Genomic DNA, 24,109 nt, shown 5'->3' with positions numbered 1-24,109 from the left:
CATGTTCTGGGCGTGTGTTATGGGTGTGGTCCATATTAATTTATATGGGTGGGGCTAGAGAAGCAGCTCTTTGATATTAAGGCTTAAGTTTCCTTCAGTTTTTGAGGTTCTAAAAAAGATAAAGAAGAGGAGAATGGCTAATTTCTTGCAGGAATCTTCCGATAAGTTTTGCTACGTGTACTCCTGCGAGCTGGACAATCCCATCAGGATAAAAATGTAATAAAAACCTCTTGTTTTCCACTTCTTTCACCTCGTCTTTATATCATTATCATTATATTTTCTTTTTTTCTTAAACACAGAGGTACTCTTGAAGGTCAGATTAAAAAGAAAGACGCCAATGCAGTCATATCAGATCCTCTCCTCCAGTTCTCAGGCCAGTACGTCAGTGAATACTCTGATTTCTACGTACAAGCCATAGTCTATGCTAATGGGAAGCCGCTATGTCTCCCTGTTAGAACGAGCTATAAGCCTTTTACAAAACGCTGGAACTGGAACGAATGGCTTCAGATCCCGCTCCGCTACAAGGACTTACCTCGTAATGCCATATTAGGACTCACAGTCTATGACATTCAAGGGCCTAGGGAGGTAACACCAGTCGGTGGTACTACCGTGTCTTTGTTTAATCGTCACAGTTGTCTGAGGCGAGGATTCCGGGACTTGAGACTCTGGCCCGAGACTGAGGCCGACTGTAGTCTTCAGGATTCAACCCCGGGCCTGCCTGTAGGGCAGGAAGGCTCAGAGATGGACAGACTCGCTAAACTAGTCCAACAGCATCGGAAAGGTCGTATGATGCCCGTCGACTGGCTTGATAGACTGACCTTTCGTGAGATTGAGCAAGTGAATGAGAGGGAGAAGCGAGAGTCTAATTATATTTTCCTAACGATAGAGTTTCCTAAATTCCACGTTGATACTATTGAGTATAATGTGATATTTTTTGAGCCTGATGGTGACCTACTTGACGAATCGCTAGTTGCATCAGATTACAGCGTCGTCCAAGAACCTGATAAAAACCTTGAGAACCTCGTCGAGTCGAAACACCACAAGCTCTCTCACTCTCTACGTATCGGCTCCGGAGCGCTAGAGCTAAAACCCAATCCAGAGACAAAGACACGCCTTCAAGCAATCATTCAGCAACCGCCGACTCAGTCTTTAAACACTGACGATAAGTCGCTGATCTGGCAGTTTCGATACTACCTCTCGTTGGATAAAGGTGCCCTCACTAAGTTCCTTCAGTGCGTTGATTGGGGGTCTAACCAAGAGTCTGAGGAAGCACTGGACTTGCTTGCTAAATGGCAGCCTCTAGAACCAGCTGCAGCTCTAGAGTTATTGACGCCGAAATTCCAATCGCCCGTTCACCCTCGAGTGCGAAAGTATGCCATGAGTAGATTACAGTGTGCAGATAACGAGGAACTATTGCTGTATTTATTGCAGCTGGTACAGGCTTTGAGGTACGAGACCCCTAGCTTCAGTGAGCGAGCAACTTCTGCCTTTGTGCCTACACTTGTTGCAGACCAGGTTTACAGTGAAGGTAGGAATCATTATAAAGTGCGGTCACTTAAGCTCAGCAATATATTGCTGTTTTAATACTTACATACATACATGTACATGTACATGTTAGTAAGAGTGTATGTACTCTTAATGTTAGTCGTAATGAATTGTGTCTTTTTCTTAAAATCGTTACTATTGGCAGCTGGAGTCTGTTTTGGCTTCGATAGGGGATTTAAGTGAAATTAGTGCCCAATAAGATATACTGTTAGACAGTAATATAGAAAAGATATCATGTGAAGTATTGCTATTGCCAAGATACATGTACATGTACATACATGTTGCATGTACATGTACATGCATATAAAGTAATGCATGTACATCTCTGTATGAATGATGGTGTGATTGCACCTATTTACATGTGGTAGCAAATTAGTTGTAATGGCTTGTTAGTGAATTGATGTTTTGTCTAGTAACTTCTAATTGTCATAATTTTATTGTCCTTGGAATAACGAGCGCGTACACTGTGTAATCAATGTTTCACTTCTGAGGATTGATAATTGGAGAGTTTTCTTTCAGTTCACAGCGTGTTAAGATTACTGCTAGTTTTTAATATTTTTATTAATTTGTTTATTTAGCTACACACACTCAGTTAGAGGCTCAGTTGTCCGATGCTTTCAAGGAGGACGATGAAGAGGAGAAAGGTTTTGTGTCTCTCTCTGTTCGTGAGACCAACAGTGACAGTGATAGTGATGATGGAGACGAGTCTCGCAGAATTGGAGGTCTCATGAGTCCCGACACACCCCCAGTCTTGGGACGTGATTATATCAATCCGCTGGCTAGTTTTGAGTCGAGTATAATATCAGTTGATCTTAGCAGCAGTACCTTAATGAGCGCCTCAGTGGTTGAAGTGGAGGTAATTGTACAGTATGAGATTAGTTCATAAAAAACCAAATTTGATTGGAATCTGCTCAAATTTGAAGCATAGCATAAGACCATGTATATATATTAGAGGAAAGTTATAAATTTTCTGATATCTATTTTTAACAAAATACCCCGTACTATTATAGTTCATGGTCTTTGGCCATGCAAATTTTAAAGCACTTTCAAATTCAAAAATTTTGATCTGAATCAAATTATGTAACATATGTACATGTAAAACATTAGTTTCTTTTCTATTCTAGTTTCCTGACCTTGCTAGTTTCCTGATAGCAAGGGCATGTCGGAGCACAAGATTAGCTAACTATTTCCACTGGTATGTATACGTTGAGTGCCAGGAGGACAAGGACCCAGCCTCCAAAGAAAAATACGAATCAATTCGCTCAAAATTTTTGGATGATTTAAGAAACGTAAGCTGCTATGATTACATAAGTATTTAAAAACAGTGAAATATAAACAGTGAAAATGTTGAAATTTTTGTAATATTAACATCAAGACATTTGTATTATGATATTTAGAGTCCAAGGCCAAAATGGAGGAAGAGGTATGCAATGTTAATACAGCAGGTTGAGCTGGTGGATCAGTTGTCTGGACTTATGAAAACATTATTAGCTTCTAAGGATGACAGAATAAAGAAAGTAAGATGAAACATTAATCACACATGGCACTGTGTCCTTTGTTCTTGTTGTTGTTGTTGTTTGTTGTTGTTATTATTGTTAGTTGTTATTGTTTATTGTTAGATGGAGAAGTTACAGAGTATCATTAAAGGTGATGTTGGTCTAGTACGTTTCAAGCAGCTCATTAGACTACCAGTTGACCCACATATCCAGGTATGCATAAGTGCAATGAATATTGTAAAGTAGCTACATGTGCATGTATATGGAATGTGTTTGCATGCACCTGCTGCATGGTACATATACTTGAACATGTTCTGGTCATTAGTGCACTACTGCAGTATAGATATTGCTGTATAGTAAATATATGCTGTGGCAGCATGAACAAGCATTATGATAGTGGGCCCACTGTATCATGTTAGCGTGGTTTGTGATGTATTACCATTGCTGTTACTATAAATATAATGACAGATGACGTAATACATTTACTTCAATCTTATGAATGTATTTGATCATTGTCTACTTAAACAATAACTATTATATCCGCTTTCTTATTCGGCAAAAAATTAATAGTAAGAAAACGAAACAAATTTGCTATGAAATTAAAATACAGTAACTACATGTTCATAGCAGTTGAGTTTGTAGTATATTATGAACATCAGGGAACGACAGTTCTGCTGTAAATGAATGATATCCTTAGCTCTTGAGTTGGTAGAAGCAAGAGTACTAGTTTTCATAAATAAATAAATAATGAAAGTCTTCTTGATTAAATAAATAAATAAATAACCAGTCGAAGATCTAACTAGCTTAATTCTAAGACTATCCAATCATTCTCAATCTCCCCCACAGTTAGCTCCTTTATTTCCTTGACTATTTCTATGTAACCCTCTTCGGTCACCTTTGACTTTAATATCCTTGTATTACCGATGCTTTTGGTAAGTGTAGCAGTTATTTCATCTTCTGGAGTTCCTTGTGGGGTAATGTCATGATCACCCGAAACGTCGAGCCATTCTTGCTTGCTTTTTTCAGTTGCTGCTTCTGCTGGCAACTCCTGTTCAATTGGTTGGCTGTCTTGGTCTGGTGGATAAAAAGGGACTGTGGCATCAATATTATCATCTATTAGATAGAGCATTAAATAATTACATGTAATTTCATTATCGTGCATAATTGTACCTGGAAATATGCCTTCACAGACTTCAGTGTCATCATCACTGGAAGAAATGCTACTTTTTGGCGAAGAATTTTTTGTAGAATCGCCAGTTTTTGTTTTGGACTTATAGATTTTAGCAGCATCCAGGGTTTTTCCTGAGACGACATCATATGAGCTAAGAGCACTGGATGTAGCTGGAGTACACACAGTCTCCTGACTCTCCTCTTCTTCTTCTATCCCTGCATTCTCAGCCCTTTCTCTGTGTCTGTTATTCTTCCCAGTGATAAGTTGAGCACTGGACTTCCTGTAAAGAAATAATCACAATAATCATGCATGGTAAATTAGGAATTTTAGTGTACTACTTCATGTATGTATGTTATAAGATGAGTTTATATGTAGTTCCCATTAGTGACGTACTTCTGTCTTAGGAACACTTTATCAGTGAGTGAGCTATGGTAGTCTGGGTTTTGTGGTACGACGTCCTGTTGATCCCTCATCACCCTCTTCACTTCAGTTAGCATGGACAATAGATCCTCTCTATCTCCTCTTGTTTCAATCACGGATAATAATTGTGTGATGTAGTAAGAGCCTTCCTCTTCGAATCGATATGCGGACGAATTAGGCTGGGTGCCAAAGGCGAGTAAGAAGTCATCTTCTACTGCTCTGGTTCCCGAGTCCTCTCTTTCTCCTTTGCGACAGGTCGGAAACACAAGTATCTTTGGTTTCCTACTGAAGGCAGGAAAGTTTCCAGCTGTCAATTGCTTTTGTATGTCCTGAAATCGAAGCAATACACCGTCTGTTCCATATACCCCAGATGAGTCACCATGTGTGAGAAAGAATACAAAGAGGAAGTTTTTTTCCTCGTATCGTTTTACGTTTTCAAGAGCTGTAGTCATTTCTATTGTAGTACGGTTCCTCAATGTTTTGACTCTGCAGCACCTTTGCTCAAAAGTGTGTTTGATTTCTTCTGCATTTCTATCACTGCCAGTCCTAGTCTCAAGCTCTTTTGTAGTGAAGTTCACATTGTTAAATATCAGGACATAGCCATTCCCCTCTTCATAAGAGCTTCTACTCCTGCTTTGCTTGTTTCCCATGGTCTCTGGTACTCCTCAATGACCTTCTTATCTATCTTGAATCTCCCTTTTATTGATGGTCATAGTGAAGCCTTTTGTGTTTGAAGCTGATATGGTCTGACTCTGACTGATTTATTTGACTGTTAACGTTGCTTTTTATCATTTCTCCCCCTAACCATGCCTAGCATGCATTTACCATTGTCTAAATAAAGCACATGATCATTCTTATTGTTCTCCGAGAAATGCATTAAATAAACGCATGTTACTAGAGTTCAAATGTCAATGGGTTTAAATTATCACCATTCAAATTAACCTGTATCTTATCTATAATATTATATGCAATGTACATAATAAGTGATTTGTTGTTAATGTTAGTATTAATAATTATTATTCATGACTTCAGTAAAATTCCACCCAGCCATCTTCTACTTCTCTTTCTCTTATTGGAATGAGGGTAGCCATTATGAACCCGTTTTCATCCTCTTCCTCCTGTATAGTAGCTGGCTCATTGATATTAGTATTGACATTCACCCATCCTTCTACTGTCACTACACAAACTATTGATGGAGTATGTATAGAAGTTTCTCTCTCCTCTTTCTCTGGAGTGTGTGTGACAGTTTCTTGCTCCTCCTCTTTTCCTTCCTTGTCTACTTCTTCTTTGTCTACTTCTGTGTCATCCCAGAGAAGTGTCAGCGAAAGTTCTTCCCGATCGACTCTCTCCTCGTCCGAGAAAAACTCTTCGTCATTGAGTACTTCATTCGGTACTTGCTCAAGTAGTTCTGTTAACGATTCTTGACTCTCTGAGCTTCTCACTTTTATATTGATGCCCTCAAGTGATCCACTTTCTAAGGACGAATGAGGTGATCTTTCAAGGGACTGTGGAGTACATATACTGCTAGTTGATGCTACTAGCAGTCCGGGAACTATTTTGCAATGACTAGGCGAAACAGATAATTCTGGTATCACTTGTTCCTCTCTCTTCCCAACCTCTTGTATTAGACTACCTCATTAGACTTGCTCATTAGACTACCAGTTGATCCACATATCCAGGTAAATGAACAAATGCACATGTATATGTACATGCAATAGATATGTGCTAGCTACATGAACTGGTGTATATAATGGAGCAATGTTGAAAGACTTATTTGTTAATGTGGCACACATAGCAGTTCAGATTAAAACTGTAAAAATAGTCACAAAATTACATCATCCCTAAAAATAACTTATAATAGTGATTAGTTATGTCCGGTAGTTACTTGCGTGAATATATTTTCTCATTGTGGAGAAGAACAATAGTCCAACAATAACTGTCAAAAATTTGATTTTCAGTTAAAAATGTTATAGAATGTATATTAATAGTAAATTGATGTTTCTTGAATACAAATTGACTCTGTTGTCCATGTACACTATGGTACCTGCTGTAGTACCTTTGTTTTCACACTGATTGCAGTTTGTTTTTTGTGGAGATGACTGTCAATTGATATGGTCATATCACTAGCCTTTGCTTATTTATTCTGCTCTTCTAATGGCTGATCGATGTGTGGAGTTTGATCTTTGATTTTCTCTAATTCGTTTCTTATAAGTTTGACCACTCCAAGGGAGAAATCAGCATACTCACTGTGGACACGCATCACATCCTTAGGATCGGTGCATTGTGTTTGAGTCATGCTTTCAAAAAAAGCTGTCATCGTCCACCTTGAACACATTTGGTAAGTGTGAAGCTCTTGCTTTAATGCTTCTGTTACTGGAAAGGATTTGATTGTATTGTCAATAATTTTATGTAGTTCCTCCTCTATCAGGCAGATGCTTCTTGCTTTAATGAGGTCTTTGCTTTTTTGTGCCTGGCCTGTTAATGTTGCCTCAAAGGTTTGTAGACTTTGTCCGGTGATGTCATCATATTCATGAAAGAAGAACAAGCAAAAGAAAGTGTCTTGTTCTGTTCCACTGATAGCTTCTTTTGTATAGATCTTCCTTAGTTTGAGATTAATGGTCAGTTTAATTTGTGGTACTAACATCAAATATCCTAGCAACATGTCTTCTCTAAGAAAGACAAAAATCAAGAAAGAGCATTAAAAGGAAGTGTTGTATGTGCATGTACATGTATAATTTGCTGTATGTTTGTACTCTTACTTGTTGCAATGTACTGTCATATCAGCAGCATGCTCATTATGTGATGGATTTGAACTGCCATGGAAGCATATAATTTCCTTTGGGGAAACACTCTTTTTTCCTTCCTTCCTTGTATGGGCTAATATGTCTCTTAGTGGCAGCTTTGTAAATTCTTCTTTGTACTCTTGCATAGTTTTGAGAAAGCAAGGTATGAGTGAAGATTCTGATGAGATTTGATAGCAGATAGAGTTGCTAGGAAGAAGAAAGCTTTCTCTTGTACTCCTCTCTTTTTTCTGAGCTTCTGCTCCATTTGGCTCACTGATAGTTGTTTGAAAGTAAAATAACTTGTGCGTATCTCTCATTGGATTATCAGCACCCATGAAGAAGTCAATTATCTGTCTCTTTTTTATCTCTTTTTGATTAGTGTCATATACTAATTCCTGCTCTCCCTCACTGAGCACAAATAGCAAGAACTTTTCGCAGGCAACTTTACTAGCCATTTCTAGCAAAATTTTCATGCTGCTCCAATTGATGTTATTGAAGGAGAGAACACAGTAGCCTTGTTCCTCCATTTTCTTCTTCAGCTTGTCATGTGCTTCTTGTTTGTGATGTGAGCTGTTATTTAATATAAGGCAAAGCCCACATTTGAGAATAGTGGTTGGAAATCCTGGCTTGATAGTTCCTATACATATAAAAACATATAGATTAGTGATTCATGTACATATTCAAATGAATAACATTATAGTATTATGTATGAATAACATTTAAGTGTGTCCTAATTGTTACATACTACTGACTGCTGGGTGTAACCATAGTCATAGTTGCATAGTAATGGTACTACTGATAGCGTATAACTGGTTTTAATATCATGTGCAAGTAGAATTTTATTATGTATAACGTTTACTATATAATGAGCTTTCTTCTTCTCCTTGTGTGCTCTCTGTGCTGACATCACTATTGCTGCAAGAATTCTGTGTCATTAATAATAATTATTGAATACAATAAAATTGTTTTACTTACCCGATCTAGTTGGCCATATTGTAGCTGTCTCCTAAAAGTACATAGAGCATTTAACTATAAATTTTTGTCAGTGTAAGTTTACCTAATTGGTAGATGAAGATCTTTTAGCAACAGTGAATTAAACTGAAGGCGTTGATTAGTCTCTTTGTTCCACTCTGACTCTCCCAGCAGGCAGTTAGTGCGCGTTAGGATACTTAGCATGTTTGTCTCTTGTGGTTCCTCCTTTATTGCAGCTAAGAGACACTGTATAAAGAGACTGCCTTTTTCATGGTCCCGATAAGCCTTGCAGTGAGGCTGTGTTGCAAATACTAACAAGAAATGATCACTGATAGGTCTTGGGTATTTGATTATATCCTTGCTTGGCCTTTCTCCATCTCGACAGCTTTGAAAAATAAATACTACTGGAATCGTATTTTCTAAATGTCTCAAGTGCATAACTAAGCAACTCTGTATTTCGGTGAATGTGATGCGTTCCTCCATCACTCCATATATTCCATCCTTGTCACCATGACTCAGAAAAACAATGAACAGACAAGAGATGTTATTTTGTCCATTCCTCAAATTTGAAAGGTAGTAACGCATTTGTTCACAAGTGCAATCAATGTGTGTGTACACTTCAAAGCCCAAGGATCTGAATGTTTCTGCGATTTGTATGGAATCTTCATGGCTTCCAAGCCTTCTTTCCATATTTTTAAAGTTGACATTATTGAAAATCACGCATAGGCCATTATTTCTTGAGATGTTGTATTCTAAAAGGAGAAAATGAGTGATTAATGCTGTAGCTATAACAACTTTTATTAGCAGTACTTTGATTTTACCTTTTTCTCTATGAGATAAGTCCATAGTCAGATGGGTTAGAATCATGTGATAGCATTGAATAAGCAATTTTATGTGAAATCACTGCTAATATCACGTGTGATAAGATCAAGACAGCTTATACAGCTTCTACATGCAAGCATCTCCTTATTTGTAAGGCTATTTTTAATATTGCATATTGCGGCTATTTTAAGAATGAATTTAATTAATCTTATTGTTACTCAAAAAAAAAGAAAAATTATTATTGTTATGTATGATGTGTTAACAATAATTTTGTCTTAAGTGATTATAGTGCCCGTCAATATGATACTTTGTGATGACTCCTGGTGATGATTATTGATGACTTCAGTAAAATTCCACCCAGCCATCTTCTACTTCTCTTTCCCTTATTGGAATGAGGCTGGCCATTATGAACCCGTTTTCATCCTCTTCCTCCTGTATAGTAGCTGGTTCATTGATATTAGTATTTACATTGACCCATCCTTCTACTGTCACTACACAAACTATTGATGGAGTATGTATAGAAGCTTCTCTCTCCTCTCTCTCTGGAGTGTGTGTGACAGTTTCTTGCTCCTCCTCCCTCTCCTCCACTCTCTCCTCCTCTTTTCCTTCCTTGTCTACTTCTGTGTCATCCCAGAGAAGTGTCGGTGAAAGTTCTTCCCGATCGACTCTCTCCTCGTCCGAGAAAAACTCTTCATCATTGAGTACTTCATTCGGTACTTGCTCAAGTAGTTCCGTTAACGATTCTTGGCTCTCTGAGCTTTTCACTTTTATATTGATGCCCTCAAGTGATCCGCTTTCTAAGGACGAATGAGGTGATCTTTCAAGGGACTGTGGAGTACATATACTGCTAGTTGATGCTACTAGCAGTCCGGGAACTATTTTGCAATGACTGGGCGAAACAGATAATTCTGGTATCACTTGTTCCTCTCTCTTCCCAACCTCTTGTATACCATTTGTTTGATGGCTCTTTCTATCACTACCAGTAACAAGTTTGGAGCTTGACCATCTCCTATAAAATAAAATTATAAAACGAGGACTACATAATATATATGTGTGTGTTACCTTTTTGCTTTTAAGTATAGTTTATCTTTAAGTGAGCTCTGATAGTTTGGACCCAGTGACACAGTGTCCCCATTATTTCTCATCTTTCTCTGTACTTCTTCTAGGATTGCCTCCATGTGTTCTCCATCCCCTCTCTCTTCTATGACTTCTAGCAGCTTCTCAATATAGCCTGATCCTAACTCCTCATCTCTATAGGCTGGAGAATGAGATTGAGTCCCAAAGACGAGTAAGAAATCATCCTCTTTTGCTCTAAGGCTTGGACACTCGCCCATAGAACACGTTGGGAATATTAGTATTTTTGGCTTGTCAGTAAAGGATGGACAGTTAGCAGTTGTCAGTTGATTTTGTATCTCTTCAAAGCTGAGGCAGACCCCATTGGTGCCATACACTCCACCTTCATAGCCATGGGAGAGAAAGAAGATAAAGAGGGAGCTGTAGTTTTTAGAGTTTTGAAGTTTTTGAATTCCCTCTATCATTTCACTAGCTGTGCAGTCTGTTAGGATTTTGACTCTAAAGCCACGATCGAGAAAAGCATTTTTTATTTTCTCGTGACTGCTGGTTTCATTCTCTTCCCCTCTGGAGAGTAACTTGGCAAATTTTCTGTTATTAATGATAAGACAGTAGCCTTTGCCTTTCTTATAGATGCTACCTATTGGAGGGTGATAATTGCAGCTCAGGTAGTTAGTTTTCACTTACTTGCACTCAGTTCATTCCCCATTCCTTACACTTGTACTATGATAGTCTCTCACTCCCTTACAGCTCCTTTGTCTCCTCTCTAAAGAATGACCTTGACCTCTTTACTTTCAGCATTAAAAACAATAAGTAGTGAATATTGCACTATGTACTGTGTAGTACATAAATGCTGACATGAACATTCACATGATTCATTTCTGACCTTTTGGTAAAAATGATATTGTAGCTTTATTGCTTACTGAGTACACTGTGTAACATCACCAATGATCAATCCACAGCCTCCTATGGCTATAAAGAATATTTTTCACAGTTTTAGTGTTTTGACTTGGTATAGGATCTATAGTATAGGGATAGGCCAGTGTTGCTTTACTACTGTAGAGGGTGCCACACCCATTGTCATCATCATGCATTTCCTTAGAGACTATGAATTTTTTTATCATGACAATGTGGTTGACCATAGATAGTTTCCAGGGTTGACCTTGTATTGTGCAATATGCTGCATGGGTTGCTTTTTGATCCTGTTTCCTTCTTGCGTACATACAAATTATTTGCAAAATTAAAAATAGAACAATATTAAAGAGCACAAAAAATCCAACAACACAATGGAAATAATAACAAAAATCAATGTGTCATTTAAAAATTTGACAATAGCAGACTGTGATTCAAACAAAATTGCATTAAAATTATATAACAGAAAATTTAGCTTGAGCATGATATGTTATATACATTGTTTGTGCATGTTAATGTGTGAAATAACAACTAGTGTGCATTAATATAACTAAATGGCTTCATTAGTTCACTTATATTCGACACTAACAAACTCATCATCCTCAATGCGAACTACTTCTGTTTTGTACTTATCCTCAGCATTTTTCTTATTGCTCATCGTGTCCTTTTTGAAACTGGTGTACTTCTGTTCTTCAGGTTGCTCTGGGGCAGTAACTATATAAGGAGAGAAAATAGAGCTAGTAATGAAGTATCTATTTCGTTTTTTTTCTTACCGTCTTCATTTTTGTTGCTACCATTGCTTTTCTCAGTAACATTCACTTTCTTGGATCTAGCATCAAGCGACTTTGGATCAACTTCAGATATGATGTCATAGCTAATGAGTGAACTGGAAAGGACCAGCTCTCCTCTTGTAAGACTCTCATCTTTAGCAATGACCTCCAAAGCTGTAGCCTCTTCTTGTTGAATTTCCTTTTCTTGGGGCATTACCTCTTCTTGTGGGATTTCCTCTTTTTCTGTGGGTTTTTCAATGCTTTTGTCTTCTACTTGAGGCTCAGGCTCTTCCTCTGGTTCTGGTTCTGGCTCATCGACAGTGAATGGGTAGGTTTGGTATGGTGAAGGTAGTGGAGAGATGATGGTCTGCTCCTCCCTAAGCTCATCCTCATTCTTCTTATCTTCAACCACCAAGTATTCATCATCATCATGCTCAAGGGGTGGGACTGACTCAGTGAGACTGCTATCATTGCTACCCTTAGCTTCTGGCTGATTTTTGGTAGCATCCTCTTTTGATGTCACCTCACCAATGGTTTGCTCAGGATCATTGCTTGTATCACTAGTTGGGAGGGAGTTGAGAGCTAGCTCATCTTGAGGACTTTCCCTTTCACTAGTCTCTAGTACTGCACTGGATTCTGGTGTGAGAATAAGAAAATTACATACACTTTCATAATGATGTATTAGACTTACTGAAGCAACAAGCTCCCATCTTTCTTTACTTTCTTTTTCTTCTGGTTTGTGAAATAGCACTGAGTGACCTTTGTTACTTAATTCATAGCCATTCAGTAGGTCTTGTGATATTGGCCATATTCATTAAGATATTTTATTCCTAGCCTCATTTATCACATGCATGCAAGTGTTGTATTTTAAATTTTATGTTTTGTGTAATCTTTTAAAAAAGAATTTCCACAAAAAAAGAAATAATCAATCCAATCAATACACTTTTATCTTGTAGCATATTAATTTTAAACTTATATATAAATGGACCTGATTTGATTATCTTTAACTTAATTAAAGTCATTAATTATTATTGACTTTCCTTGCATTGGATCAAGTCACATAATTCTTTATAAGCAATGTTCTTCTGTATTAGCTGGGACATACTCAATATCCACAACCACATAGTCATCTTCTTCTTTAACTGTTGTGACTCTTCTTCTACTATTATTGTCTTCTTCCTGCTTAAGAGATGTTTTGTCGTCCAAGGCTTTCTTTGACTCTTTTGATACTAAGGAAAGATTTTATAATAACTTTTATTCATTTAAGTATTACTTACCATCTGAGCCTTCACCTTCACTGGGCGTTTTACAGTCCTTACTGTTTGCAGTTCCTATGCTGCTTTCAGGAGTCTTGTAAGGTCTAGGTACTCGCATTGGTATGTCAATAGCAGCACTGCTTTTCCTCTTAAGTCTATGCATTTCTTTTGTCTTGAGTTTTCTTCTTTGGCGTCCTTTTAATAAAGGACTGGGAGTGGGAGATGAAGAAGAAGTTGACCAAAGTGTGGGAGATGCTTGTTTTTCAAGTCTCGTTTTATGTGAGGTTCTCTCATGTCTATACCTACGTAAATTTGCTGCTCCTTTTGAAAAAAATTGTAATATTTTCTGGCCAGTAGTAGCTGCAACAACTAATTCCTTTTGACTAGTGTCTTCACTAGAATGACAAAACGAAACTTTAGGAGAAAAGGGATCCTCATGTCCTGAAGGAGATGAAGAGAGCGATACAACATCATGATTTTCAGGAGATGATGCCAGAGTAGAAGAAGGTGTGATTGGAACATTATCAGAAGGCATTGGAGTGAAAAAGGGTTGTACCCGTACTCTAGAGTCATCTGTAAGAGAGGGAGAGAGAGAAGTGGCCATTTTTTTATATTTGACTGCTGAGTTTTGTTTTTTGTCATGTGATATTCAACTGACATCAGCTTGACAATCATAATAGAAATTAAGAGCATTGTTCGTTAATAATATTTATAATAGCAAGAACAATGGATATCACATTTTATTGTACATATTACACCCTCGGCACCTTGTGACTTCCTGTAGATGGATCATATTGTTGCATAAATAGTTAATAATGCATGTAAAAAGTGTTTAAACATGTGTGTGATGCTGAATACTGTGCATTGTCAAATGTTAATTGCGTGCGCGCGTGTGTGTGTGTTTGTGTGTGGGTGAATTGATGTTGTTGTAGTCTAGTCCTTGTGTATTATTGTTATCTCCAGATATTCGTTGTCCCCTTCTTTGACCTCAACAGGCACTAGAACTGGTACATCTATAATTGTGAATTCTTCCTCTTCTTTCTCTTCATAATTGAATATTGGTGCACTAGACTCTGGAGCTTCTTGCTCAATAGGCTCTGTACATAATGGCACTGCAGCTGGTTCTGCTGTATTTATTCGCTCTTCATTCATGTCTTCTGTTTCATTGGTTATGGCTACAGCATCACTGGGCTCTTCCAGGGGCTGCTCTATCTTATCATCTATATTAGAAGGAAAAAAACAAATATTTTTGTAATATCACTATACGTGTGTGTATATCTTTAATTTTTACCGTCTTCATTTTTAAATTCCTCTCTTCTCAATGTCTGACTCCCTGATGATGAATGTGGTATAAAAATGGATGGTTCACTTGATTGTATGGGTACAGGTGACAAAGAAAACGAGTGAGGGCCGAGGGAAGACAAAGAACTTAGAGCTGTTCTTCTACCATCCTGCTTAGTCATTGTCTGATAATTCCCACTCCCTGGCAAGTAAGTTGTTGATTTAGCGTGTAGCAATCCAGAGACTACAGATGTACGTGAAGTATTAAGTGAGACTGAAGATGCTACCATCATTGATTGCTCTGTGTTTTGACTTGTGCATGGCTTAGCAACTACCATTCTCCTGCCATTTCTAGGAGAAGCATTGAGGTCATGAATAGTTATAGGAGATTGAAAAGGAGAGGAGTCAAGAGGGGGAGTAGTAGAGGCTGGGATAGGTTTAGAGAGGCTTCTAGGAGAAGATGAAGGACTTGTTTTTCTGTCCTCATTTTTCTTTGATTTTTTGCTCTTCTTTCCTTTCTCTGGTTTGCTATCTAAAGAACACCATTTGATTCTAATTTTCTATTATTTAGAGTTACTTACTAGCAGTGCCCATTTCTGTTTTTAACTAACACCTAACCTTTGAAATGTACAAGAGTTGCTGCACACTGACGTAGCTTTAATTTTGCTGGCATTGCTTTTGCATACCCACCGTGTGGCGCATGTGATTTGGTGTCTTGATAATGTGTGGGTTGTAACTATGTGAACAACCATAATGATAAATAAACTGTTAGGTGTACTGATGCAATCACAGTACATAATGCCTTTAGCTAGGGGTCAAATTACCCATTTGTTGAATTATTGAATTATACTCATTATTATTACTAGTATCGTTGTGAAAACAAATTAATATAATTACAGCAAAAGCACAAATTGAAACAGACAGGTCCAAGCTTCCACAGCTATTAACTAATGAGGGGAGCTACAAGGAGTTAGGCTATAGATATATAACAGCTTAAAATAGCAAGAAATCACAAAATTTTTTTAAAGTGTTTTTTTCTCTTTATTTTATTGATATATCCAACCAGTTTCCATCAGTCTCTTCAAATATAAGCTGAGGTATTGATGGGAGACAGTGCACGTTAACAAACCCATCCACTATTTCCTCATGACATCCTTCCCCCTTCCTTATCTCTCCCTTAACTTCTGTATCAAAAAATGTAAACTCTTCATTTGGGTTATCAACTCCGCCTTCTTCTTGACCACTTCCTTCTTGTTCTGCTGGTGCGTCGCTGTGAATTTGATTAGTAATTGTTGTACTTTTGGTATCTTTTTCTGCCTTATCACCTAAAAATGGCAATATATTGATAATAATAATAATAATAGTAATAATACTCTTACTGTTTTCATTTTCGCTTTCACTCTGTTTCTTCTCTCTTTTACTCATTTTTATTTTCTTGTGAGGCGGCGAGCTGCTTTTATGCATCTTCATCAGTCTTGTCTTTCTCTTCCTCTTTTTCCTCTTTATTTTATTTAATTTTCTTTTCTCGCTCCCTCTAAGCCGTCTTTGATTGCAATTAAAATGTGTGGGCGGAGACACTGACATTGGTATTTGTTCAAGAATGCAAGATTGAGAGTCTTCATTGTTTGTTTCTATTTCTGGCCCTTTAAGTTCATCTTTCTGTGTCTTTGGTGATTGGGTCCCACCCTCCTCACTGGTATTAATGATTGTTAGTATTGGGAAGGAGTGAGAGTTGGGAGAGAAGGAAGACGATAGATTAGAAGAGGAAAATGGAGAGGTAGAGGAGAGATGGGGTAGAGAGGAAGAGAGAGAGAGGGACGGGGGAGGAATGGCTGAGGTGTCTCTCTTCTTTAAAATAGAAATGTTTTCAGAGCTGTTCTGTCTCTCATTTTTGCCGTGCTTATTTGCCATTGTCTGTTCTTCCTGTGGTGTATCTTTGTCCTTGTTTTGTTTGATTGTCTTTGAATCTAAGCATAAGAAGGAAACATTTACACTATATTGTACTGAGTACTAAAGTACAACACAGCACTATCCAGTATATGTCAAAACAGCAAAGCAATATATGCAGCAGAGCTTAGCTGATGCTTGAATTCACAGTACAGCCTAGCAGTATGTTCTCATGCATGTTGTGCTTCTCATATTATCATGCTTATTTTGTTGTATTGTCATAACTTACTTTCATTCCCCATATTGGTTCTGCTCCACTGCTGTACTTACTGTCTGTCACTGTATGCTTGAGTACTGTGTAATGTCAAATCTTCTTGCAATGATATACTGTCTTTCACATTGAAGTTCTGGTAGCTCTAGTCGCTCATTAAAGTCCTGATATTGCCAGCTGTTAATAAATGAGACTATTTTTATTTAAATATGTCATTTTAAGTATAAACTCACTTGATCTTTGCTAATAATGGCTTCTTTCTTCTTTGTTTTGAAATTCTGATGTAATGATGATATTTATAGCTAGCATCAGCAATACGTGTATGTGGTGTGTCTGCTTGACTGGCCTGTTGAATAGTTGTTCATTGTATGTCTAATGAATATTGTTAAGTTTAATAACTATGTCCAGTGGGTTAAACCCTGTAATTAACATCATCATCATCATCATCATAATACATGATTCAATAATTTTATTAATAGAATTTAATCAGCTGTGCTTATATTGTGTGTAGAACATAAATTATGATTTATAATTACACATTATGACAGAAAATGATGAATGGGTACGCCAAGTGAATGCATGTGTACAGCCAAACAATGATAAATGATAAATAAATTGTTGCAATTTATTACATATAGTATACAATTTGAATATTCTTAAAGATTGGGTGGTGATGGATCGAATAATGTCAAACTGGATAGTGATTTTAATGGCTATGCGGATCCACTGCCCTCCTCTTTGGTGATATCTCCAACCAGTCGTCATCCCTTTGATGGAACGCGACAGGAACTGGTACCACCTCAACGAAATCATCGACCTCCACTTGATCCAGTATGATCACTAGATCGGCTGATTGGACGCTTGAGTCTTTGTACGAAAGGACAACCCATTCATCCTGAGTTTCCTTCTGTGTGAGTGTCGTTGGTACTACCTCAACGAAATCTTCAGTATTAATCATTCTCAGAACCGAGTGATCTCCAGTGGGTCGTGCTGAAAGAGAGAGAGGATTAGAGGAAGGAGAGGGAAGATGAGTGTTCTCTTGAGCACCTGCTGTTTCGCCTGTTACCATAACCACCTCCTCGTTTTCGTTAAACAATATATCATCTTGTACCAACTCACGAAATGTGACATCATCATTACTCATCATTGCAGTATTGAACTCGATTGCCATAGCAACTGGCTCCTCCCCTTCTTCTTGCATTGGTCGGCGGTATATGTGGCTTCTTATTTCGTTTATTAAGTCAATGGTATGACCTTCACCATCTTTGAGCATTTTCTCCCGGTTGCACCACCGATATCTCTCACTTGTTACCGCTTCGTAAATCATCTCAATCATGTTGTCTCTTCCTGATCCAATGTACAGGAGGCACTCCTCTAGCAGCTCGTTAAATTTCAAGTCATTATCTGGTGCTGAAAAGATGTTTAGGCTTGTTTTAAATAAGTCAAAGAGCTCTCTCTGTGTTGTAACGATCCCTAGGAGCAACCGATGGGCTACGTGTGTGTTCGGTCCTTCTTGTAGACATTGATGAAGTGTTGGGACGTTTTCTCTCTGAACTTTTCTCATTAATTCAAGTACCAGATCTCTTCTTGAGTATAGGAGGTGCCCGAGAGAAAACATCATTTTGGCTGAGCACACGAGAGTGGCCAGGTTCATATCTTGAATGGACCTAAAAAAGAAATAAAGAAATTATGCTAATACTAAAATTATATAGCATTATTGTATGTGTGGTTAATAGCTGGATAAGCTATCACATTGATATAAAGGAGGTGGTACTCTGATTTTCCCAGGGAAAAGCCCCTTCATAAAGTTATTGCTTCTCACTGGGATGTTTTCTTTATGTTTACTTATCATCGTCTGTGGCTATTTACTTTACTACAATGAGAATTACATGCTTTAACTTATTAATGCAGTATCTATATGTAGCAATGAATATTGCATGACATTCCCTGCCTGTGTTAAGAGAGGGGCTTTCCCAGGTAAAGTCCCCTTCCACAACTTAAAATACTTCTCTATCTTTTGGCACATTGCCAACACAACTACTTGTTTGCTTCTCACGGTATAATAACATACTTATGTATGATTATGTTCAAATTGTGCATAGTTGATTTGTTATAATTATAATACAAACTAAAAATACAGCTGTAATCATTGTGATGTTTACATTTACATTGTACATGTATCTTTAGATTCACTCTTATTTCTTTGATGTACACTGCTCTCCTCTTGCTTATAGTAATGTGTTTACTTTATGCTTACAAATTACAACGTTATGTGTGTGTACTATTAAGTGTCTTACCTCTCCGTGATGCAAAGGGAATAGTCTCCATTGAATGATATTGTCTTATGCCAGTGTACTACTTCATCAGTATTGCCCCAGGTCACGCTTAATAAGAATTCGACCGAGTAGTGGTCATGTTCGTGAAACTCTTGAATCCTCTGGGCCAAAATGGAGAAGGTGGGAGAAGAAACAGAGACATGGCTGACGATTAAACGAGCTTCTTTGTCACTGAATAGACTCTTGCACCTGCTTAGCTGGGACATTTCATCTGTGCTCACTTGAATCTTATCAACGACAATAGTTTGAACAACTACAAGAACATTGCATGTAGAAATGAGTGGCATTGGAATGCGTCTGAGTAGTTCCTCAATACGTATCACTTCCCCGTTTGAATCGTGAAGTGAATTGCTGCCTCCAGCGCTTGTGAAGATAAGCATAAATGATTCCAGTGTGCTGTCATTTGGGATGGCTCCTAATATGCTGTATAGACAATCTGTTGTTATATTCTCTAGCACAATGACAGAGTATCGACAAGTATTCTCAAGGACTGTTTTGAGAGGAAGGCAGTGAGAGGTGTCTACGTTATTATTGATCAGGAGAGCTAATGCGGGAATTCTAATGGACTGTGACATGTAACATTGGGATAGTCTTGAGTCAGGCAGGGACACCATTGATGGTGCTACAGGAGAAAAATGATTGTTATTAATAATAAAATGAAAAACTTTTTCATTTTGTTTATTGAGGCAAAGCAAAAATACTGTATACTCATGTGAAATAATGTTGCTCCAAATTTCAATAATAATGATAATGATAATCATAGAAATACCTTCATGGTTCGTACTCTTATCAAAGGATTGCTCTATTTCGACACCAGAGCTATCGGGAGACTTACAGCACTATGGTAAAAAGAGGGAGCATGAAGCTAGAATGTGATGATGGTATTTATATTCGCTTACCTTTTTCTGGCTAACTCTTGCAAATCTGTTTCTTGCAAAGGACATGTCAGTTGAAATAGATGATGAGTTTGGAGTTACTACCTCTCTTCCTTTGCTTTCTCGATTCTCTCTGCCATGGACTATTTTTCTGCCTCTTCTCCTAAAATGAAAATAAAACGATATAAATATTTATGTATTGAAAGGAATTATAACAGGCTCTTCCTCTACTTACAATGGCAGGTATACTTTGTCCCTAAGTAGGCCACGGTTGTCTGGAAGTGGAAGAGAGGCGGCCTTCATTTTTCTAGTAACTTCCGTCAGTATCGCCTGCAAGTCCTCGTCATCTCCTAACTCGTTTATCGTCTCAAACAGATATCTGACGTAGTATGCCCCATTTTCTGAATCTCTGAATGTTTCCGAAAACAACTGTCCTGCAAAAGACAGATGAATATCTTCTTCTAGCACTCTAACACTGTCGTCAGGACTATTGACTGATTTCTCTCTACACGATTGGACAAAAACCAACTTTGGTTTTTCACAGAAAGCAGGACAAGCAGCCGAGGTAAGAAAAGACTGGATCTCGTTAAAGGAGAGACAGCTTCCATCTGATGCGTAGATACCGTTCTGGTATCCGTGGCTCATTATAAGAACAAAGAGACAGCGATACCTATAAACGATAGATAGTCCTTGATGCTGTATTCTTTTACTCATAACAAAGTAGGTAAATGATAATTTACAGTCATAACAAATTTATAACACAAACAAACCTCTCAAAGTTTCTTTGGTCGTCTCCTATCACTTTTAGGCGTTTTCGGATTTCATCTGCGGTACAGTCAGGAAAACTGTGAACTGTAAAGTTTCTCTCCTCGAGCACTTTCCTCGCTTCTTCGACATCTTTCTCGCTCCCGCATCTAGGGGGAAGGAGGCACGGAGGAGCGAAATCGGCTATGTTGAAGATGAGAGCATAGCTCTCCCCATTGGGACTGTAGAGAACCCTCTGCAGATCTATGAGATAAAGAAGAAAGAATACATTTCATTGTTTCTTCTCACTGTTTGTGTAAACGCCCTCCAGCGAGAGTGTTAACAACACAATAACAAGCCCCCGTACAAGCCCCTTTCTTACCTCTCTCTGCTTCTCTAGTCGACTGACTCATTGAGGAGTAGTGTTAATATATAACAGGCAGTCTAATGGAGCGAGAAAGAAAGAGAAAAAAACGAGCGAGAGCTAGCTATGTATGATAGCAACTAGCAAGTTATTTGCAAGAGGATGGCCTTGCCTATCTATTGGTTAATTAATAATTATTAAGCATTATGAAAAAACCACAAGAGTATTTTTGTAAACAGCATGCATTCCAGTATATTATATTATTATAGATTCCACCACTCTTCTCTTTCTTTGTCTAGGCTACAGGTATAATTCCTTCAGAGGCTACACTGTTCAAGAGTGCTTTGATGCCTGCTAGATTTAACTTTAAAGTAAAATCTGGAGAGAAATATTCCGTAAGAGAATAATAATTATTGCTGCATTTAATATCTTTCTTCTCTAAAGGTTATGTTTAAAGTTGGCGATGATTTGCGTCAAGATCAGCTGATACTTCAAATGATAATGTTGATTGATCGTTTATTAAGGAGAGAGAACTTGGACTTGAAACTAACCCCATACAAAGTCCTTGCTTGCTCTGGCACTTTAGGTAATTTAAATTATTTTATTATTTATATTATTTGTATTATTTTTGTTTCCTGTTCCTTGTTCTTTTAGGTTTTGTTCAGTTAATTCAGAGGTCAGACACTGTTGCACACATTCTTGCAACACACAAGTCTATACAGGCCTATTTCCGTGCCCATGGTTCAAGTGATAAAGGAGCTTATGGTATTTCACCTGAGATAATGGATACTTACATTAAGAGTTGTGGTATGTTGGAAAAATGATTTTTGTGAATTTATTGTAAATTTTGTAAAGATTTAACTTTGACACTTTTTAAGGAATTTTGAAAGTTGCTTCGAAATTCAGCCAAAAACCATAGATTATTGTACAGGCCAAATTTCTCTAGAATAAGATACTTTATTTTTATAACTTTATCTGATGTATGTACATATATTTATGTTGTGCATGAATTTTAAATTGATTCCAATCAAATTTAGATTTTTTATGAATTTTTTAAGTGGCTCAGGGCCACAGACCAAATTTCACCAAAATTGAAAAGAAATAAATTTCCCATTTTTATAACTTTATTTAATGTATATGCATGTACTTATGTTGTGTAGAAAGTTTGAATTGATTCCGCTCAAATTTGGATTTTTTATGAATTTTTTAAGTTGCTCAAAAATCGGGCCAAAGTCCCTGTACTATAGTACAGGGTCACGGGCCAAATTTCACCAAAATTAAAAAGGAGAGAATTCTTGATTTTTATGATGTATATACATGTACTTATGTTGTGTAGAAAGTTTAAACTAATTCCGATCAAACTTGGATTTTTAATGAATTTTTTAAGTTATTCAAAAATCGGGCCAAAGTCCCTGTACTATAGTACAGGGTCACAGGCCAAATTTCACCAAAATTGAAAAGGAGAGAATTCTCCATTTTTATAACTTTATCTGATGTATATACATGTACTTATGTTGTGTAAAAAGTTTGAATTGATTCTGCTCAAATTTAAATTTTTTATGAATTTTTTAAAGTTACTCAAAAATCGGGCCAAAGTCCCTGTACTATAGTACAGGGTCACAAGCCAAATTTCACCAAAATTGAAAAAGATAAAATTTCCCTTTTTATAACTTTATCTGATGTATATACATGTACTTATGTTGTGTAGAAAGTTTAAACTAATTCCGATCAAATTTGGATTTTTAATGAATTTTTTAAGTTGCTCAAAAATCGGGCCAAAGTCCCTGTACTATAGTACAGGGCCACGGACCAAATTTCACCAAAATTGAAAAGGAAAAAATTTCCCATTTTTATAACTTTATTTGATGTATATATATGTACTTATGTTGTGTAGAAAGTTTAAACTAATTCCGATTAAATTTGAATTTTTATGAATTTTTTAAAGTTACTCAAAAATCGGGCCAAAGTCCCTGTACTATAGTACAGGGTCACAGGCCAAATTTCACCAAAATTGAAAAGGAGAGAATTCTCCAATTTTATAACTTTATCTGATGTATATACATGTACTTATGTTGTGTAGAAAGTTTAAACTGATTCCAATCAAATTTGGATTTTTAATGAATTTTTTAAAGTTACTCAAAAATCGGGCCAAAGTCCCTGTACTATAGTACAGGGTCACAGGCCAAATTTCACCAAAATTGAAAAGGATAAAATTTTTAATTTTATAAATTTAACTAATTTCATAGAGTAGGAACTAGGAATAGTATAACTACAAAAGTTAATTACACTATTTCTTTAGCTGGTTACTCTGTTATCACTTACCTTTTGAGCGTGGGGGACCGTCACCTTGACAACCTGCTCCTAATGGAGACTGGCAATTTAATACACATTGATTTCGGATACATCCTTGGACGAGACCCAAAGATATTCCCGCCTCCAATGAGACTAAGCAAAGAAATGGTAAGACAACTTGTTGGAGTAAAAAATGTGTATCTTTTTTTTCTTTGTCCACTTACTCCAGGTTGATGCTATGGGGGGTACTTCAAGCAAAGAATTTTCTCAGTTTAGGGAGCATTGCTATAATGCTTTTCTCACTTTGAGAAGGTGAATAGGAAAAATATCAAATGATCATTAAGTTGCTTTCATTCTTTTTTTGCTTCTCTTTTTCAGGTCTGCTAATTTATTTTTAAATCTTTTTTCCCTAATGCTTGATTCGGGTGTTCCTGATATTGCTCTAGAACCCGACAAAACAGTTCAGAAAGTATGTATTTTATTCCTCCATGCCTCCCTCTGTATTCCCTCACTCCTCTTCTTTCTCTCTCTCTCTTTTTGTGTGATTACAGGTGGAGGATAAGTTCAGGCTAGATCTGTCGGATGAGGAAGCGGTCAAGTACTTGCAAGGTTTGATTGACTTAAGCATTCGTGCTATATTCCCAGAATTATTTGAAAAGATACATAAAATTGCTCAGGTATTTGCAACGCAATGATATCCATTATTAACAGTACTCTTTTTTATTTTTGTAGGATTTTAGAAAATAATAATTACTGTTCTAGTTTCTTTGTATGTATTATTATTATTGTTCGATCACTTCTTTTTATAAAAAAATAATCATAAGTAATGAAGCTCAGCAAA

At 37.1% G+C, this 24,109-nt stretch overlaps 6 protein-coding genes across 9 annotated transcripts; 1 reads left to right on the top strand and 5 right to left on the bottom strand.

Annotated features, from left to right (window-relative positions):
• Positions 1-54: 54 nt before the first annotated feature.
• LOC105316485 (phosphatidylinositol 3-kinase catalytic subunit type 3-like) lies at positions 55-24,098 on the top strand. The gene is made up of 14 exons (XM_020007145.1): positions 55-216; positions 300-1,528; positions 2,124-2,401; positions 2,670-2,834; positions 2,943-3,062; positions 3,165-3,254; positions 21,276-21,371; positions 21,421-21,562; positions 21,631-21,783; positions 23,276-23,436; positions 23,498-23,580; positions 23,647-23,737; positions 23,820-23,945; positions 24,001-24,098. The coding sequence occupies exons 1-14, from the start codon at positions 134-136 to the stop codon at positions 24,013-24,015; spliced, it is 2,832 nt and encodes a 943-aa protein (XP_019862704.1). The 5' UTR covers positions 55-133; the 3' UTR covers positions 24,016-24,098.
• LOC109591451 (caspase-1-like) lies at positions 3,605-5,383 on the bottom strand. The gene is made up of 3 exons (XM_020007184.1): positions 4,606-5,383; positions 4,212-4,492; positions 3,605-4,154 (listed from the first exon to the last, which is right to left on the bottom strand). The coding sequence occupies exons 1-3, from the start codon at positions 5,280-5,282 to the stop codon at positions 3,841-3,843; spliced, it is 1,272 nt and encodes a 423-aa protein (XP_019862743.1). The 5' UTR covers positions 5,283-5,383; the 3' UTR covers positions 3,605-3,840.
• LOC109591438 (uncharacterized) lies at positions 5,646-11,299 on the bottom strand. Of its 2 annotated transcripts, XM_020007178.1 has the most exons (4): positions 10,968-11,080; positions 10,272-10,920; positions 9,821-10,218; positions 5,646-5,917 (listed from the first exon to the last, which is right to left on the bottom strand). In XM_020007178.1, the coding sequence occupies exons 1-4, from the start codon at positions 10,987-10,989 to the stop codon at positions 5,661-5,663; spliced, it is 1,326 nt and encodes a 441-aa protein (XP_019862737.1). In that variant the 5' UTR covers positions 10,990-11,080; the 3' UTR covers positions 5,646-5,660. The 2 variants fall into 2 exon arrangements, with proteins under 2 accessions (XP_019862737.1, XP_019862731.1); XM_020007172.1 differs by lacking the exon at positions 5,646-5,917 and having other exon boundaries at positions 9,424-10,218; positions 10,968-11,299.
• LOC109591417 (uncharacterized) lies at positions 6,425-9,409 on the bottom strand. 2 transcript variants are annotated; one of them, XR_002189810.1, is made up of 7 exons: positions 9,209-9,409; positions 8,473-9,139; positions 8,391-8,421; positions 8,275-8,341; positions 7,392-8,052; positions 6,518-7,301; positions 6,425-6,473 (listed from the first exon to the last, which is right to left on the bottom strand). XR_002189810.1 is itself a non-coding variant. In XM_020007159.1 (6 exons), the coding sequence occupies exons 1-6, from the start codon at positions 9,252-9,254 to the stop codon at positions 6,767-6,769; spliced, it is 2,007 nt and encodes a 668-aa protein (XP_019862718.1). In that variant the 5' UTR covers positions 9,255-9,409; the 3' UTR covers positions 6,425-6,766. The 2 variants fall into 2 exon arrangements, 1 of the variants encoding a protein (XP_019862718.1); XM_020007159.1 differs by having other exon boundaries at positions 6,425-7,301.
• Positions 11,521-12,752, bottom strand: LOC105316486 (FK506-binding protein 5-like). The gene is made up of 3 exons (XM_011411407.2): positions 12,654-12,752; positions 11,966-12,598; positions 11,521-11,906 (listed from the first exon to the last, which is right to left on the bottom strand). The coding sequence occupies exons 1-3, from the start codon at positions 12,670-12,672 to the stop codon at positions 11,761-11,763; spliced, it is 798 nt and encodes a 265-aa protein (XP_011409709.1). The 5' UTR covers positions 12,673-12,752; the 3' UTR covers positions 11,521-11,760.
• On the bottom strand, positions 16,001-21,224 carry LOC109591405 (uncharacterized). 2 transcript variants are annotated; one of them, XM_020007150.1, is made up of 9 exons: positions 20,995-21,224; positions 20,639-20,876; positions 20,104-20,538; positions 19,893-20,031; positions 19,763-19,832; positions 18,955-19,615; positions 16,891-18,324; positions 16,676-16,850; positions 16,001-16,466 (listed from the first exon to the last, which is right to left on the bottom strand). In XM_020007150.1, the coding sequence occupies exons 1-7, from the start codon at positions 21,023-21,025 to the stop codon at positions 17,364-17,366; spliced, it is 2,535 nt and encodes an 844-aa protein (XP_019862709.1). In that variant the 5' UTR covers positions 21,026-21,224; the 3' UTR covers positions 16,001-16,466; positions 16,676-16,850; positions 16,891-17,363. The 2 variants fall into 2 exon arrangements, with proteins under 2 accessions (XP_019862709.1, XP_019862714.1); XM_020007155.1 differs by having other exon boundaries at positions 16,676-16,834.
• Positions 24,099-24,109: the final 11 nt, after the last annotated feature.

Source organism: Amphimedon queenslandica, unplaced genomic scaffold, assembly GCF_000090795.2.
Source record: "Amphimedon queenslandica unplaced genomic scaffold, v1.1 AMPQUscaffold_13509, whole genome shotgun sequence".
In the NCBI taxonomy this organism is placed as follows: Eukaryota; Metazoa; Porifera; class Demospongiae; order Haplosclerida; family Niphatidae; genus Amphimedon; species Amphimedon queenslandica.
This window is presented reverse-complemented; position numbering and strand designations above follow the sequence as displayed.

Coding starts and splice junctions, on each gene's coding strand:
- LOC105316485 (XM_020007145.1), top strand. CDS start 134: ATGGCTAATTTCTTGCAGGAATCTTCCGATAAGTTTTGCTACGTGTAC. Junction 2,402..2,669: donor CCTCAGTGGTTGAAGTGGAG/GTAATTGTACAG, acceptor TTTCTATTCTAG/TTTCCTGACCTTGCTAGTTT. Junction 3,063..3,164: donor AGGATGACAGAATAAAGAAA/GTAAGATGAAAC, acceptor GTTTATTGTTAG/ATGGAGAAGTTACAGAGTAT.
- LOC109591451 (XM_020007184.1), bottom strand. CDS start 5,282: ATGGGAAACAAGCAAAGCAGGAGTAGAAGCTCTTATGAAGAGGGGAAT. Junction 4,493..4,605: donor AAAGTGTTCCTAAGACAGAA/GTACGTCACTAA, acceptor ATTTCTTTACAG/GAAGTCCAGTGCTCAACTTA. Junction 4,155..4,211: donor CTGTGAAGGCATATTTCCAG/GTACAATTATGC, acceptor TCTATCTAATAG/ATGATAATATTGATGCCACA.
- LOC109591417 (XM_020007159.1), bottom strand. CDS start 9,254: ATGATTCTAACCCATCTGACTATGGACTTATCTCATAGAGAAAAAG. Junction 9,140..9,208: donor CTTATCTCATAGAGAAAAAG/GTAAAATCAAAG, acceptor TTCTCCTTTTAG/AATACAACATCTCAAGAAAT. Junction 8,342..8,390: donor AATATGGCCAACTAGATCGG/GTAAGTAAAACA, acceptor TTAATGACACAG/AATTCTTGCAGCAATAGTGA.
- LOC109591438 (XM_020007172.1), bottom strand. CDS start 10,989: ATGGGGAATGAACTGAGTGCAA. Junction 10,921..10,967: donor GGGGAATGAACTGAGTGCAA/GTAAGTGAAAAC, acceptor ACCCTCCAATAG/GTAGCATCTATAAGAAAGGC. Junction 10,219..10,271: donor CTATACTTAAAAGCAAAAAG/GTAACACACACA, acceptor TTTATTTTATAG/GAGATGGTCAAGCTCCAAAC.
- LOC105316486 (XM_011411407.2), bottom strand. Junction 11,907..11,965: donor TAGCAACAAAAATGAAGACG/GTAAGAAAAAAA, acceptor CTCCTTATATAG/TTACTGCCCCAGAGCAACCT.
- LOC109591405 (XM_020007150.1), bottom strand. CDS start 21,025: ATGAGTCAGTCGACTAGAGAAGCAGAGAGAG. Junction 20,877..20,994: donor GACTAGAGAAGCAGAGAGAG/GTAAGAAAGGGG, acceptor TTTATCTCATAG/ATCTGCAGAGGGTTCTCTAC. Junction 19,833..19,892: donor CAAGAGTTAGCCAGAAAAAG/GTAAGCGAATAT, acceptor TTTTTACCATAG/TGCTGTAAGTCTCCCGATAG.